General features: G+C 56.0%; 1 protein-coding gene and 1 long non-coding RNA gene across 4 annotated transcripts; one reads left to right on the top strand and one right to left on the bottom strand.

The window, feature by feature from the left end:
* Positions 1-51: 51 nt before the first annotated feature.
* LRRC32 (leucine rich repeat containing 32) lies at positions 52-12,904 on the top strand. Of its 3 annotated transcripts, XM_011989427.1 has the most exons (4): positions 52-211; positions 458-566; positions 4,486-4,573; positions 8,902-12,904. In XM_011989427.1, the coding sequence occupies exons 3-4, from the start codon at positions 4,490-4,492 to the stop codon at positions 10,804-10,806; spliced, it is 1,989 nt and encodes a 662-aa protein (XP_011844817.1). In that variant the 5' UTR covers positions 52-211; positions 458-566; positions 4,486-4,489; the 3' UTR covers positions 10,807-12,904. The 3 variants fall into 3 exon arrangements, with proteins under 3 accessions (XP_011844817.1, XP_011844809.1, XP_011844801.1); XM_011989419.1 differs by lacking the exon at positions 52-211 and having other exon boundaries at positions 532-763; XM_011989411.1 differs by lacking the exons at positions 52-211; positions 458-566; positions 4,486-4,573 and having other exon boundaries at positions 8,369-10,827; positions 12,393-12,904.
* LOC105546290 lies at positions 6,581-13,359 on the bottom strand. The gene is made up of 3 exons (XR_001007072.1): positions 13,255-13,359; positions 10,716-10,802; positions 6,581-7,816 (listed from the first exon to the last, which is right to left on the bottom strand). It is a non-coding gene; the product is annotated as an uncharacterized LOC105546290 (long non-coding RNA).
* Positions 13,360-13,900: the final 541 nt, after the last annotated feature.

Here is a 13,900-nt window from a genome sequence, read left to right as displayed (position 1 = left end):
CTGGTCCCGCGAGACGCCCCCCAAACCCTACCCTCCCGCCGTCCCCACTGCGCGCGTGGGGCTGGGGCTGACCCTCCCTCGGTTCCTGGGAGGCCCCCAAGGCTCCTGTCTCCGCGGAACTTTCCCGCAAAGGAGTGAGGCCGAGGTTCCCATTTGACAGCTGGGAAAACAAAGGCCTGAAGACCGGACTTGTCCAGGAACACACAGCTAGGCAAGGGCAGACCGGAATTTGAATTCACGTTTCCTGCAAGGTTCCGATCCCGGCCAGGCGTGGGGCTGCCCATCCCACAGCACTAGATGGCCTGCCCATTTCTCGTAGTGGGGTGGGAGGCACCTACCGCTCTGCAAGGGGCTCTGAAGCCAGCCTTCTTCATGGCTGGTAAGATGTGAGGGACCCCCACCCCCACCCCGAGCTGCCTGAAATTCCGCCATCACAGCCACATTCCTTTGGGTTAAGGTCTAATTCCCCCGTGGGATGCACATGTCTCCAGAACGAGGCTTGCCCTTAGTGATTCACTGCTTGACAGGAACGTCCGCAGCAGCTCTCCCAGGACCCCACTCTGCCAGTAAGTCAGCTGAGGCCGAGAGGAGGGAGAGAGGACCTCAGACTGTGAGCTAGTCTGCCCTGCTCCTGCATGTGAGGGGTCGTTGGCAGGGCTTAGGGAAGGAGACCTTGGTCCGGTATAGTGGAAACATTTGCTTTGGAGGTAGATGAACTGGATTCTGATCCTGACCCTGCTATTTGCTCCTTGTGTGACTTTAGGTAAGTCACCTCTCTGAGCCTCCTTTTCTTCATGGGCAAAAGAAGACAGTTCTATGGGGGGAGTCGGCTCAGCTTGTGCTGGAGAAAACACAGTATTCAGGTCATGTAGAACTGGATAAATCCGAGCTCCAAAGCCCTTATGAGCTGGGTGACTCTGGGGGTAAGTCACTTCACTTTTCGGAACCTGTTTTCTCAACTGTAAAATGGGAATTACAGTAATTGCCTCAATAGGTGATTGTGAGAATTAAATGAGGTGATATAGGTCAAGTGCTTAAAAGACTGTCTAACATCCTTAAATGTAGGGGTGGGCTTATTGTGATAGTAGTCATTGCCCCCCGTACCCCTGCTCTCTTACCCCTGCTCTCTTCTCTCTCTGTCTGTCTCTCTCTCTCTCTCTCACACACACACACACGCACACACACACACACACATTCTTTAGCACTTTTCTGCCTCCTCTTGCCCAGGCCACTTGTCTGCAGGCTTGGGGCCTCCCCACTGAGCACACCTCACCTGGGATGCTCAGCCCTGTGAGGGTCACTGTGCCAGCTGGAAGGACAGTGAGGACGCAGGGCACCTTTGCTGCTATTCTTTGCTGGATCATCACAATAGTTGGGGTTGGCCAGTGGCAGAACTGGAACCCAGCTGCCTGCCCTGCAACAGGACACTGGGGCACCAAGAAATGAAGGAACTTACCCTAGGGAGCAGAGCTAGTGAGTGGTGGGCTTTGGATGCATGCCTGGGTCTAAGTGACACCGTCCTCCTTTTTGAGAGAGAGTAGTCTTGGGCACCACTGAGGAGGGCCCACAGCTGAGGGGCCCTTCCTGTCAGATGCCAGGACAGAGTGCCCATGTGCTGCAGGGACGGTCCCTTCTGGATGTGCACAGGGCCACCTTGGGGATAGAGTGGGGTTTGGCAGAGGAAGGGGAAATAAGGGCCTAGGACCCTTCCTTGTCCTCACCTGGCACTCTCTACTCAGTCTGCTGCAGCTGAGCTTCTGCCCTGACTTTGCCACTTGTTCACTAGTCTTTAGTGAGCACCTACTTAGTAGGCCCCTGTTCCCACATGATAAGAAATAAATGATGAGGAAATGATGTGAGGAGCTGAGGAAGAGCATTCAGGGAGAGGAAACCGCAGGAGCAAAGGCCCTGAGGCAGGAATGAATTTGCTGTGTTGAAGGAACAGCAAGAAAGCTGGAATTTAGTGAGGGAAGGGAAAATGGACAAGAGTCAGAGAGGAGACTGTGGATGGCCTGGATTTTCTTGGAGATTTTCAAGCAGTAGAGGTTTAGGGTCTGACAGATGATTTTATCTCTCTGGCTGCTAGGTATAGGACAGATTATAAGGGGTCAGGGTGTTGTGGTTAAGGCCGGTATTGGGGTGGCATCTCAGTCTGTGGCAGTGACAAGAGGGAAGTAGGAAGATCTGGGGTCTCTTTTTCAGGGAGAGCAGTCAGAGCCCACTGATGGCACAAATAGGGGCAGGGAATGTGGCAGGGAGGTGAAGGGAGAGCCAAGGAGAACTGCTGTCACTAACGACCCCATGTCACCAATACTCCTGGTGTCAGTTCTCTGTGCCGCTGCTGACCTGCTGTGTGCTGTGAGATGCATCTCAGGACGGTGAGCCCCTCTCTAGGGGCACTTCCCATGGGAGGGGGGGTGGGGCACAGTAGCCACGGAGGGCTTGGTGCTGTGCTCACTGGAAGCTCGGGGGCTCTGGGAGGACTGGAGGACATAGCCCAGACTTGGGGAACCAAAGAAGACCTCTTGTTCCATCTAAGCTGGGACCCCAAGGATGAGGAGGTCTTTAGTAGAAGAGGAGAGGGGAGGAAGTGAAGGTTTGGGGCAGGGAAAATCTGCTCAGGGAACTGATAGAAATATGAGATGTCCAGAATCCAGAGTGTGAGAGGGGACGCCGGAGAAGGAGGCTGGAGGGAAGAGCTGGCCGGGCAGGGCATGCTCCCCAACGGCCTGGAAGGCCCTGCAAAGGGGTTTTCACTCAGTTCTGAATATGCTAACTTTTTAACCGGCGGTGGCGTTCTGCTCTTTAAACAGCAGAACAAAGTTTCCTGTGAAAGCGCAACCTGTAATGCAGGTGAGAGCAGAGCAGCTGCGGGGGCAGCGCCCGTGGCCCTGAGGGGAGCCAGGGAATAGGGTTCACGGGTCCGGCTGTGGTCTGTATGCCTTCAAGCGAGATGGGATTCACAGCAGCCATCTTCATCCAAAGCTCATCATTAGTGGTTCCAACAGTCAAAGACGCTGCCCTCAAAAGCCCTGTAAATGCCTTTTCTCCTGCAGCATCCTTCAAAATCGCGGTTCAGCACTCACTCAGGGAGCACCCACTGTGGGAGGCCTGAGAGTGTGAATTTGAAGGGCACAGACCCAGGATCCAGACTTGCCTGGGCCAGTGGCTTGTTCACCGCGTGACCTCGGGTGTAGTACCTAAGCTCGCTGAGCTTTCTTTTTCCCTTCTGTAGAATGATCATGGAACCAAGTCATTGAATTTTTGTGAGGATGGAATGAGTTAACGCCTAGAAAGTGCCGAGAAGAGGGCCTAGTGCATAATGGGGGCTCTGGTAGTGGCATCTCGTTTGATTCTCAACAAAACTTGGCATGGCTGCCATTAACCTCAAATGAGGAGACTGAGGCTCAGAGAGGTGAAGCGACTTGTAAGGTCACACAGCAGGAAGGTAGAGGAGACAAGGGGGAGCAGTCGAATGTGGGTGACTGTGCGCCTGGTGCTCTTGGAAGGCTTTCTGTGTCCCTCTTTAAGACTCTCTGTATCGCTGTCACTTCTTTTTTGTGTTCATTTGTTTTCTGAGTTCCCGGTTCCCAGCACAGAGCCAGACATGAGGAGGTATTCAGTAAAGGTGTGAATGAATGAATGAAATTCATGGATGGATTTGTATATCCCTAGCACTTGGCCGATGTCCTTAGTAAGGGGGTGAGTGAGCCTCCAGCAGCACTGGGATTTGACCGTGCTGAGGGCCTGTGCAGTCCCCTTAGCCCCACCCCTGGCTGCTCTCAGAAGGAAGGGCTGGCCCAGGAGGCCAGAGTGTGGCTTCAGTGAAAGTACAGGGCCTGCCAGGCTGCTCCTGGGGAAGTCCGCAGAGCAGTGCTGGGGCAGCCAGGCCTCCTGTGGGGCTTCCTGTCAAGGCCCGGGCCCAAGCCTTGAACAATGGCAAGGGCTCGAGAATCAGAGAATCAAAAGGAAAAGGGCAAAATAAAGGTGGGGGAGTGGGCAGAAAACGAGGAATTCCATATGGGGACTGAGGAGCTGGTATGGAGGACTTGTGTGGCCTGGGTGGAAATGTAGTCAGAGGCCCACCCTCCAAACCCCCTCTACATCCCCATGCCCCCATTCCCTGGCCCTGAGCATGGCCTAGGGTAACCCTTAGGGTCTGTCAGCCTTCTGTGCATCCCCTCCGGGCTGTCTTCCGCCGGGTGGGGTCTTTTGAAAACCCCCATCTGGCCAAGTCACCTGCCGCTTTAAAACTCTTGCTTCCCCTGGGTAACAGGCGGCTCCTTGGCCTGGGTGAGAGGCCTACTATGATGAGCTGCAGGCCCATTTCCCACGCGGCTCTCCCCTGCTCAAAGCACCTTTACTCCAGCTCCAGCCGTGCTCTGAGGTTCCGAGGGCAGGCACAGAATGGGTGGGAGTGGGGACTGGCAGTGGGAAGGAGCCAGTGGTCTTACAGTGTTCCCCTTTCCTCTCCGCCCTACACAGAGCCATGAGCCCCCAGATCCTGCTGCTCCTGGCCCTGCTGACCCTAGGCCTGGCTGCACAACACCAAGACAAAGTGGCATGTAAGATGGTAAGATGCTCTGCCCAGACAGGGTGAGGGCCACCCCCACCTCCCTGCCCTAGGGTGTGCTAGTGCTCCAGCCCCAAAAGCCAGAAGTTAGAAGAGTCAGGAGAGGAAAGGGAATGTACCTTGCATTTAATGAGCACCTACTAGAATGTTTAAACACCTTGTTTACCCAACAATCCTGCCAGGTAAGCACCATTATTCTCATTTTGCAAAGGAGGAGACTGAGGCTTGGAGAGGTTGTGACTTTTCCAAGGTCATTCAGCTGGGAACAGTGAGGCTGATATTACACTGTATTCCCCCAAGCTGTCCCCACAGAGCAGTAGGCCCAGCTAGGGGATCTAGAATGTATATATGTATGGGGAATTTGGGGTAGGTCAGCTGGGGGGGGCTCCTCTGTGCTCATCCCTCCTGGGGACAAATCCCCTTCCTAACTGGGCTCCTTGACTTGGGACTGCCCACTGGGGTGCCTCTCACTCCTTACTGCCCAGGTCAAATGCTGCCATCTCCAGGAAGCCTCCCCAAGCCCCTCCTAGGCTGGCCTAGTCTGATCACACCTTCCTCTGGGTTCCTGTGGTCCCCAGGCTTCCCTCTATCTCAATACAGAGAAGACTGAGCACGTGGTGGGGGTTGGTGAAAGGGTCTAAGCCTGTCTCACCTGCCAGACCATGAACTTCCCTAGGGCAAGGACCAAGTCTGATTTGCTTCTATTCCTTTCTCCTGTCCCAAGCCAGGGAAACTAGCCCTAAAGTTCTTGTGACTCTATGAGATATAGGGCAAAGAGAACACCTAGGTCCATTTGTAAGGCCGGGCAGTCACTGAGACCAGAGCCTGGCTGGGGAAAGGGCAGGGCCTCCGGAAGCCCCTCTTGGACCTGAGACTCGAAGAAGCTTATGACACAGAACCGGCAGCTGCTTCAGGAGGCAGGAAGTGCCGGCGGCTGCCTGCCCGCAGCCCTTCCCTGGGGGTGCAGTGTCTCCTGTTGCCACCACCTTTCTTGCTCTTCAGAGCCCTTCTAAGATTCCCGGAGCCCAGAATTACGGGCAGAGAAGGCCTCAGACGTCACCAAATACAAACGCACATTCTACCTCAGGGAGATGAGGCTCAGAGGGGAAAGACCTTAACCACCCAACAGGCAGACGGGAAGCGAGTGAGTTTTGGAGTCTGGGGAAATGAGATAAGAGATAGGAAAGCACTTTCTGAACCAGCATGGGGATAATACACACGGGAGGGGAAGGGGAAGATGTGTAACCCACCAGGGACCTACAGGATTCGAACCCAGCTGCCTTTGCCACTGTTCACTGCCTGGTGCCTCTCCCTACTCTGCTTTCCTCCCATGATCAGGTGGTGAAATGGAGTTGGATGGCAAGTCTTTGTTTCACAAAAAGGAAGCTGGGCAATGGTATCCTGATAGCCCAGAACAGTGGGTGGGAGCTCTAAACTCTGGCCAAGGGCCAATTCCTCCAATTCCCTCCCACTGTAAGCCAGGCAATGCTGGGAGCTCAGAGCTGAAGGAGGCATGGAGACCCTGGAAGTGGAGCTCTGAGCACCGTCCTGGACTTCAGGCTCTTTCCTGGACTGGACTGGAGAGCTGGGCATCCCAGTGCAGCCCTGCCCACCAGCAGGCCCCCTGGGCTTCCAGAGCAGGGATCTTGGGCCCCTGAATGGAGAGGAAGACTTGGGCTGTGGGCTTGGCAAATTTTGTGTCCTGGATCAAGTCTCAGGGGCTAGTGCCCCAGGGAGCCTTTGCCTATCCAGAGGCAGTATGCCTCTCCACTTGCCCGGGGGTAACACGTGGGGCACCGCAGAGTGCCCCCCACACTGCAACACTCAGTAAGTGGGTCCCTGATGCTCTTTGCTGTGCCGACCAGCTGAGGGCCCAGTGGTCAGAACTTGGCTGGCACCAATAGGAAAAGGAATTTGCAAATGGGAGTTTTGAGCCCCTGCCTGTCTGATCTTGGGCAGCCCACTCCCCTTAGCCTCAGTTTCGTTAGAGGTACAACAGGAGCAGGGTGAACAATGCCTGGGAAGATTTAATGGGGTAGGGGCCTCTGCACTCAGCAGGAAGCCTGACACAGCTAGGGCTCCACCACAGGTCATTTCGTTGTTTCTGCTTTAAATAAGGAATGCCCCAGGGGGTAAGGGCTGTGAGGAGGAGGCTATGTTTAGTGGCCCCTGCAGGCAGAGAGGTTGTGAGGGAGGAAGGGCAAGGATGGGCAAGGCAGCCAGGCAGGTTTCAGGTTCTCACAAGTGCCCAACTGCTGGGGCATCCCTGGGCCTCCTGAGGCCCCTGTGAAGCTGCCTCCCTTGGAGGCTACATGGAGTCATTGTGCTGCATGGAGTAGGAAGAGCCACACAGAGGCCGGAGGCTGGGCAGGTCTCTTCCTCCGCCTACTCACCTTGGGGCTCTCAGGAGGAAGCGCAGAGCTGGACCAGGAGAGGAACACACCAGCTTGTGTTCCTTCCCTACCAGCTCAGCCACTGGCTCACTGTGAATTCATGCAAGTCACTGCCATCTTCAGGCCTCAGTGTCCCCATCTGGGAAGTGGGTGAGCTGAACTCTTCTTACTCTAGCCGTCTTTGACTATATTCTGAAAATATCAATCATCCATTTTCTTTCCTCCCAGAGAAGTGATTGATTCAGTGCCTCAGACCTTTACTAAACCGATGATGCCTGGGACTCATTCATTAGGAAAAATTGACTTGCTAGTCAGGTCCAAGGCATCCACATCCACCAAACCAGTCCCCATTTGCTCTGAGCTCGCTGTCTAGCAGGTCCCCACACAAACAGCCACAATTCAGCGGGGCAAAGCTCTGAGAGGAAGCACAGTCAGGGAGGGCTCCCTGGTAGAGGAGGCCCTGAAGCTCAACATGAAGAGTTCACATGTGGATCTGGTTGGGGATGGCATATCCAGCTCAGGGAGGAGGCTCAGCAGTGGGTGTGGGAGGGCATGATGGGCAGTGGTCAGCTGTGGTCACTGCGTGTGGGCTGGGGTGGGAGGTGGGGGACAGGTTGGCAGGGGCTACAAACAGCCTCGAAGGCCCTGCTGAGGGTCCTGGACTTCACCATGGAGAAGTTTAAGCCAAGCTGCCTCATAGTCAGAGTGGAGCTTTTGAGCCGTTGTCAGGCATTTAGCAGTGAATGGGCCAGAATGGGTCAGTGGAGACAGAAGCTGGGGGCAGGGAGCCTGAGCCCGGTGATTGTGGAAGTCAGACTCTTTTCTGGGAAAGGCTGGGGTTCCTGGAGGCCTGGAAGAGAAAAGGGAGACCTGCATTTGCACAGAAAGAATTTTGGTCCCAGAAGGCACATCTGCGGAAGAACAAGAGTGAGGCCTTTGGTTGTTAAAAAACCTGGGTTCAAATCCCAGCTCTGCTCCTCACCAGCTGGGCAATCCTGGCACCTCCCTTCCCCTCCCTGAGCCTAGATTTCTGTAAATGGGGTGATCGTATCAGATGCACAGGCTGTGGTAAAGACCAATGGGACCACAGGCCTGAAAGTATTAACGAAGATGTCAAATGTTGAGTGGCTGCTGGGGAAGGACGTAAGAAAACAGTGGTTATGTGACTTCCTGGAGGTCGCACAGCACAAACATGGTCTCGTCACCAAAGACTGTGGATTTGGCTCTGGCCATCTTTTCCCTGCCCCTTCCCACCTCCAGGGGCCTAGTCCCCTGACCCAGCCTGGGAAGAAAGCCACCCCCTAGCAGGTAACAGCAACAGAGAGGAGGCCACACCTGGGAAGCATCCACAAGGAAGGCAGGCCCCGGGACCCAGGTTCTGCCCATGACATGAGAGCCTGAATGAGGTCTGAGGCCAAGATAAAAACTGATGACAGAGCTCAAATTACAGTTTTCCCTTTTGGAAACATTTCTCCCAAAGTGGAGAAATTCCCATCCTGCCCCTGGAAATTTAACTCTGTGCATAGAACCAGGAGCCTTGGGTCCCTGCTGTGCCCTGCTGCTCACTGGCTTGGGGTCACTCTGTGGGATATATGGCTGTTTCCTGTAAGAGGGGTAATAATAAGTACAGGGTTTCTTTGTTAGTTTATTTGTCCTTCTATCTGTCTGTCATCTCTCCATCTGTCCACCCGTAGAAACTTCATCGAGTTCCTTCCTTAATGCCCAGCACTGTGCTGGGTGCCGGAGATGGGGCAGGGAGCCGGATGGGTCATCCAGGCATGGGGTGATCAGGCTGCGGTGAGGGAAAGTTGAGCATTCTGGGAGTCCATGGGAGAAGGGTTCCCAGCCAGGCAGGGTTCCTGGATAAACGTGTCTGGTTTTATCCCCTACCGCGCCCACTTATGCCAGCTGTCTCCCCACCCTGCCCCTCCCCAGGTGGACAAGAAGGTCTCGTGCCAGGGTCTGGGCCTGCTCCAGGTCCCCTTGGTGCTCCCGCCGGACACTGAGACCCTTGATCTCTCTGGGAACCAGCTGCGGAGTATCCTGGCCTCACCCCTGGGCTTCTACACGGCACTTCGTCACCTGGACCTGAGCACCAATGAGATCAACTTCCTCCAGCCAGGAGCCTTCCAGGCCCTGACCCACCTGGAGCACCTCAGCCTGGCTCACAACCGGCTGGCGATGGCCACTGCACTGAGTGCCGGTGGTCTGGGCCCCCTGCCACGTGTGACCTCCCTGGACCTGTCTGGGAACAGCCTGTACAGCGGCCTGCTGGAGCGGCTGCTAGGGGAGGCACCCAGCCTGCATACCCTCTCACTGGCGGAGAACAGTCTGACTCGCCTCACCCGCCACACCTTCCGGGACATGCCTGCGCTGGAGCAGCTTGACCTGCATAGCAACGTGCTGATGGACATCGAGGATGGCGCCTTCGAGGGCCTGCCCCACCTGACCCATCTCAACCTCTCCAGGAATTCCCTCACCTGCATCTCCGACTTCAGCCTTCAGCAGCTGCGGGTGCTGGACCTGAGCTGCAACAGCATTGAGGCCTTTCAGACGGCCTCCCAGCCCCAGGCCGAGTTCCAGCTCACCTGGCTTGACCTGCGGGAGAACAAACTGCTCCATTTCCCCGACCTGGCCGCGCTCCCGAGACTCATCTACCTGAACTTGTCCAACAACCTCATCCGGCTCCCCACAGGGCCACCCCAGGACAGCAAGGGCATCCACGCGCCTTCCGAGGGCTGGTCAGCCCTGCCCCTCTCAACCCCCAATGGGAATGCCAGTGCCCGCCCCCTTTCCCAGCTCTTGAATCTGGATTTGAGCTACAATGAGATTGAACTCATCCCCGACAGCTTTCTTGAGCACCTGACCTCCCTGTGCTTCCTGAACCTCAGCAGAAACTGCTTGCGGACCTTTGAGGCCCGGCGCTCAGGCTCCCTGCCCTGCTTGATGCTCCTTGATTTAAGCCACAATGCCCTGGAGACACTGGAACTGGGCGCCAGAGCCCTGGGGTCCTTGCGGACGCTGCTCCTACAGGGCAATGCCCTGCGGGACCTGCCTCCATACACCTTTGCCAACCTGGCCAGCCTGCAGCGGCTCAACCTGCAGGGGAACCGGGTCAGCCCCTGTGGGGGGCCGAATGAGCCTGGCCCCGCCAGCTGTGTGGCCTTCTCTGGCATCGCCTCCCTCCGCAGCCTGAGCCTGGTGGATAATGAGATAGAGCTGCTCAGGGCAGGGGCCTTCCTCCATACCCCACTGACTGAGCTGGACCTTTCTTCCAACCCTGGGCTGGAGGTGGCCACGGGGGCCTTGACAGGCCTGGAGGCCTCCTTGGAAGTCCTGGCACTGCAGGGCAATGGGTTGACGGTCCTGCAGGTGGACCTGCCCTGCTTCATCTGCCTCAAGCGGCTCAATCTTGCCGAGAACCACCTGAGCCACCTTCCCGCCTGGACACAGGCTGTGTCACTGGAGGTGCTGGACCTGAGAAACAACAGCTTCAGCCTCCTGCCAGGCAGTGCCATGGGTGGCCTGGAGACCAGCCTCCGGCGCCTCTACCTGCAGGGGAATCCACTCAGCTGCTGTGGCAATGGCTGGCTGGCAGCCCAGCTGCACCAGGGCCGTGTGGACGTGGACGCCACCCAGGACCTGATCTGCCGCTTCAGCTCCCAGGAGGAGGTGTCCCTGAGCCACGTGCGTCCCGAGGACTGTGAGAAGGGGGGGCTCAAGAACATCAACCTCATCATCATCCTCACCTTCATACTGGTCTCTGCCATCCTCCTCACCACGCTGGCCACCTGCTGCTGTGTCCGCCGGCAGAAATTTAACCAACAGTATAAAGCCTAAAGAAGCCGGGAGACACTCTAGGTCAATGGGGGAGCCTGAGGTACAGAGAAGAGTGAGGATTGACTCAAGGTCACACAGTGACCCAGGATCCCAGAACTCTGGTCTCCAAATTGCAACCCGGGACACCTTTCTCTGCCGCCTGCTGCATCAGCGGGGGACCCCCTTCCCGGGCTGCACTTTGGGTCCAGCTGTGGAAGCCAGAAGTTGGGCGGTTTCAGGGACAGCAGGGAATAATGTTGACCTATCAGATCAACAAATCTTCACTGAGCATCTACTTTGTGCCACACTCTGCTCTGGGCACTGGGAATGCTGGGAAATGAGATACACTCCCGCCCTCAAGAATCTCCCAGTCTGGTAGGAGGGAGTGCTACAGAGCCGCGTGGTGACCACGCAGTGTGCTTAGGGCCTGAGGTGTGAAAGCCCGGGGCTCCAGAGCTCGGCAGGCCCCGCTGGTTCGATGCGAAGAGTCCTGCCCCAGCCATGCCAGGGTGAGAGAGGGCCCAGCCTGGGAGGATTTGTCTGAGACATTTCCAAGCAGACTGTTTGTCACATCTTCTGATAATGACTTTCAGTCTCTCTCAAAATGAAAAGCTTATGACCGGAAGAGAGAATTGGAGCCATACGAGTGTGTCTTGGATCTGGTGCTGTTAGGTGGGCCGTGGCGGCTCCAGCAGGGTCTGGTTAAGGGGTCCATCCCGGCACTGGACCATTCTGTCTCCTGCTCTGGACAGGCCGTCTCCCTGCCTGGCACTCTCATGTTACACAGCCTGACCCCAGTACTGCTCTAAGCGCCGTCCCTGCCCAGCCCTTCTCCATCGCAGCCCCGCCTTGGCTGCTAAGCCAGGAGCTAAAACCTTAGATATCTGATTCTGTTTTGCACCCAGCTTGGCAGATGTGGATGTGAATCCAAGCCTGTGTCTGCCCCTATATGACAGCCCTTGGAGGTTGGTATTTTATCCCCATTTTATAAAAGAGGAAACTGAAGTTCTACAAATCTCCTTCCAGGGCCCCAGCTAACTAATGCCTTAGGTGAGATTCAAACCCTCATCCTTCTGTCTCCAGGGCCTGATCTTTGCCACTGCAGGGGCTGCAGGCCGTTAAGTGGACAGGAAGTGGCTCCACATAGCCCGAGCAGGGTCTGGAAGTATCCTGTGCTATGCACACCTGCTCTCTCCTCTCTCCCAGGCAGGCAGCTGCAGGCGCTCTCCTCCTGCTCTGCCTTAGTTTCCCTCCTTCCATCCTTTCCACCCTGGTGTGGGTTCTCCTGTTCTCTCTGTGCTCTTGCATGCTCTCATTCCCTTTTCCTCTATTGAGCAGAGCCTGGAGTTTGAGACTATTGAATCCAACCTCCCCATTGCACAGATGTGGAAACTGAGGCTTAGGAAGAGAATGAAACTTGTGGAGAGCTATACAGAGCCTCTGGGGAAAAAAAAGCCCTATTTGGGGGTGAGATTGGGGGTTGGACCAGAGTGATGTCCTCTCTTGGCTGTCACATCACAAGATAATGCTGGCTCCAAAGCTGGCTCCAAACTTCCTTTCTGTGCCTCCTCATGCAAGGATTTTTTTTTCCCCTCTTGGAAAATTAGGTAGAAAGGCTCACCCAGAAAACCCCCTATCCCTCATAGCATGGAGTCATGAGCTGTCTGGGAAGAATGGACACGCTGGGACCAACTCAAGACCTTGTGTTGCTGTCTTCATCATCTTACCTGTGCTTGGCCCACAGTCTGGCTCATGATGTGGGCTCAGTAATGTGCAAGAAAATGAAAATGCCACTCTCTCCACCCCATTTTACAGAGGAGAACACCGAGGCCCAGAGGAAGTTAAGGGAGAGTCAATGGGCAGAGCCAGGGCTAGGCCCTGGTGATGTGTGGAGCACCCAGGCAGACCCAGTCCTGGTTGGGATCACAACCACAGGTGCTACTGCACGTGACACTCTTCCTTAGGCCTGGAGGCCAAGGTGTGGGTCCTCACGCCTGATCTTTGAAAACACTACACAATGCTGCTGTCAATTCCCAGGACCCAGGCCGCAGCCCAGGCCTCGGGACCAACTCTTTGCATAACCTACCTGAATGTATTAAAAACTAATTTTGGAGAAGCAGTGTGGCCGCCAGCCTCCTCTTTGCAACCCGCTTCATCGCATCCACTTGAACCCTGCCTCTCAATCCCATTACGGTCATTCAATCCTCATGGCAAATCCCTGAGGACACTGAGGCTCTGGGCCAGCACCACCCTGGACCTTGGAGCCGCAGCCACTAGCACGGCCCCTGCTACACCTCTGTCGCCCTACACTCGACAGGCGAGCGTGCTCCCCACCCCAGGGCTGAGAGGCTGGGGGCTTCTGTTTGTTTCCTTCCTGCTACAGCTACAGGCCCCCTCCCCTTCTCTGTGCTCAGCCCTCTGTGCCCCATCTCAGAGGCTGCACTGCCCCTCCTCTTCGGGGTCCCCAGCCCCGTCATGCTCTCTTCTGCCTCCAGCCTCTCCCTCTCTATTTACATCTTCCTCTCAGACTTCAGCTGGACTCAAGTCTTGCCCATCTTAAAAATAGTGAGAAGCCCCTCAGCCATTTTCCCCTTCCTCCTCCTGCTCTTCATAGACCAGCTTCCCTTCCCGCCCCTCCCGTTCTCAACCCACCTGGAGCTGCCTTCAGCCCCTCCCAGCTCCATGCTGCCCTTGCTACCAGCGTCAGGGGTATTCTTTGCCAAACTCTGCACACTTTTCAGACCTTCTCTCCCTAGGCCCTGTGCAGCAGGCCCCCCACCCATACCCCTGCTGGGCATGCTCTCCCCACAGCTGTGATCCCACACAGGAAGCCGTCTCCTCCCTCCCAGGCCACTCCTTTTCAGGGTCTTTGCTCATCTTCCTCAAGCCAGCTGTAAGTGGTGATAGCTCCATCCTAGGCTCTTTTCCCTTGGGAACACCGTGGCCTCATTGCTGAAACACCCCATTGCTCTGATGACCCACATCTCTGTCTCCAGCCCCATCCCTCCTGAAAGTCCAACTCTGGTACCCAGAGGCCTCCCTAGGTAGAGGGCTAAAGGTCCCCATGGACTGGAGAATTCAGTGATCAGCCAGGCTGCAGATCAAGGTTGAACTT

Source organism: Mandrillus leucophaeus, unplaced genomic scaffold (genome assembly GCF_000951045.1).
Source record: "Mandrillus leucophaeus isolate KB7577 unplaced genomic scaffold, Mleu.le_1.0 Scaffold1095, whole genome shotgun sequence".
Taxonomy (NCBI): Eukaryota; Metazoa; Chordata; class Mammalia; order Primates; family Cercopithecidae; genus Mandrillus; species Mandrillus leucophaeus.
This window is presented reverse-complemented; position numbering and strand designations above follow the sequence as displayed.

Bases quoted from the DNA above. Each gene is read 5' to 3' on its own strand.
- LRRC32 (XM_011989411.1), top strand. From the start codon at position 8,794: ATGGGAGAAGGGTTCCCAGCCAGGCAGGGTTCCTGGATAAACGTGTCT.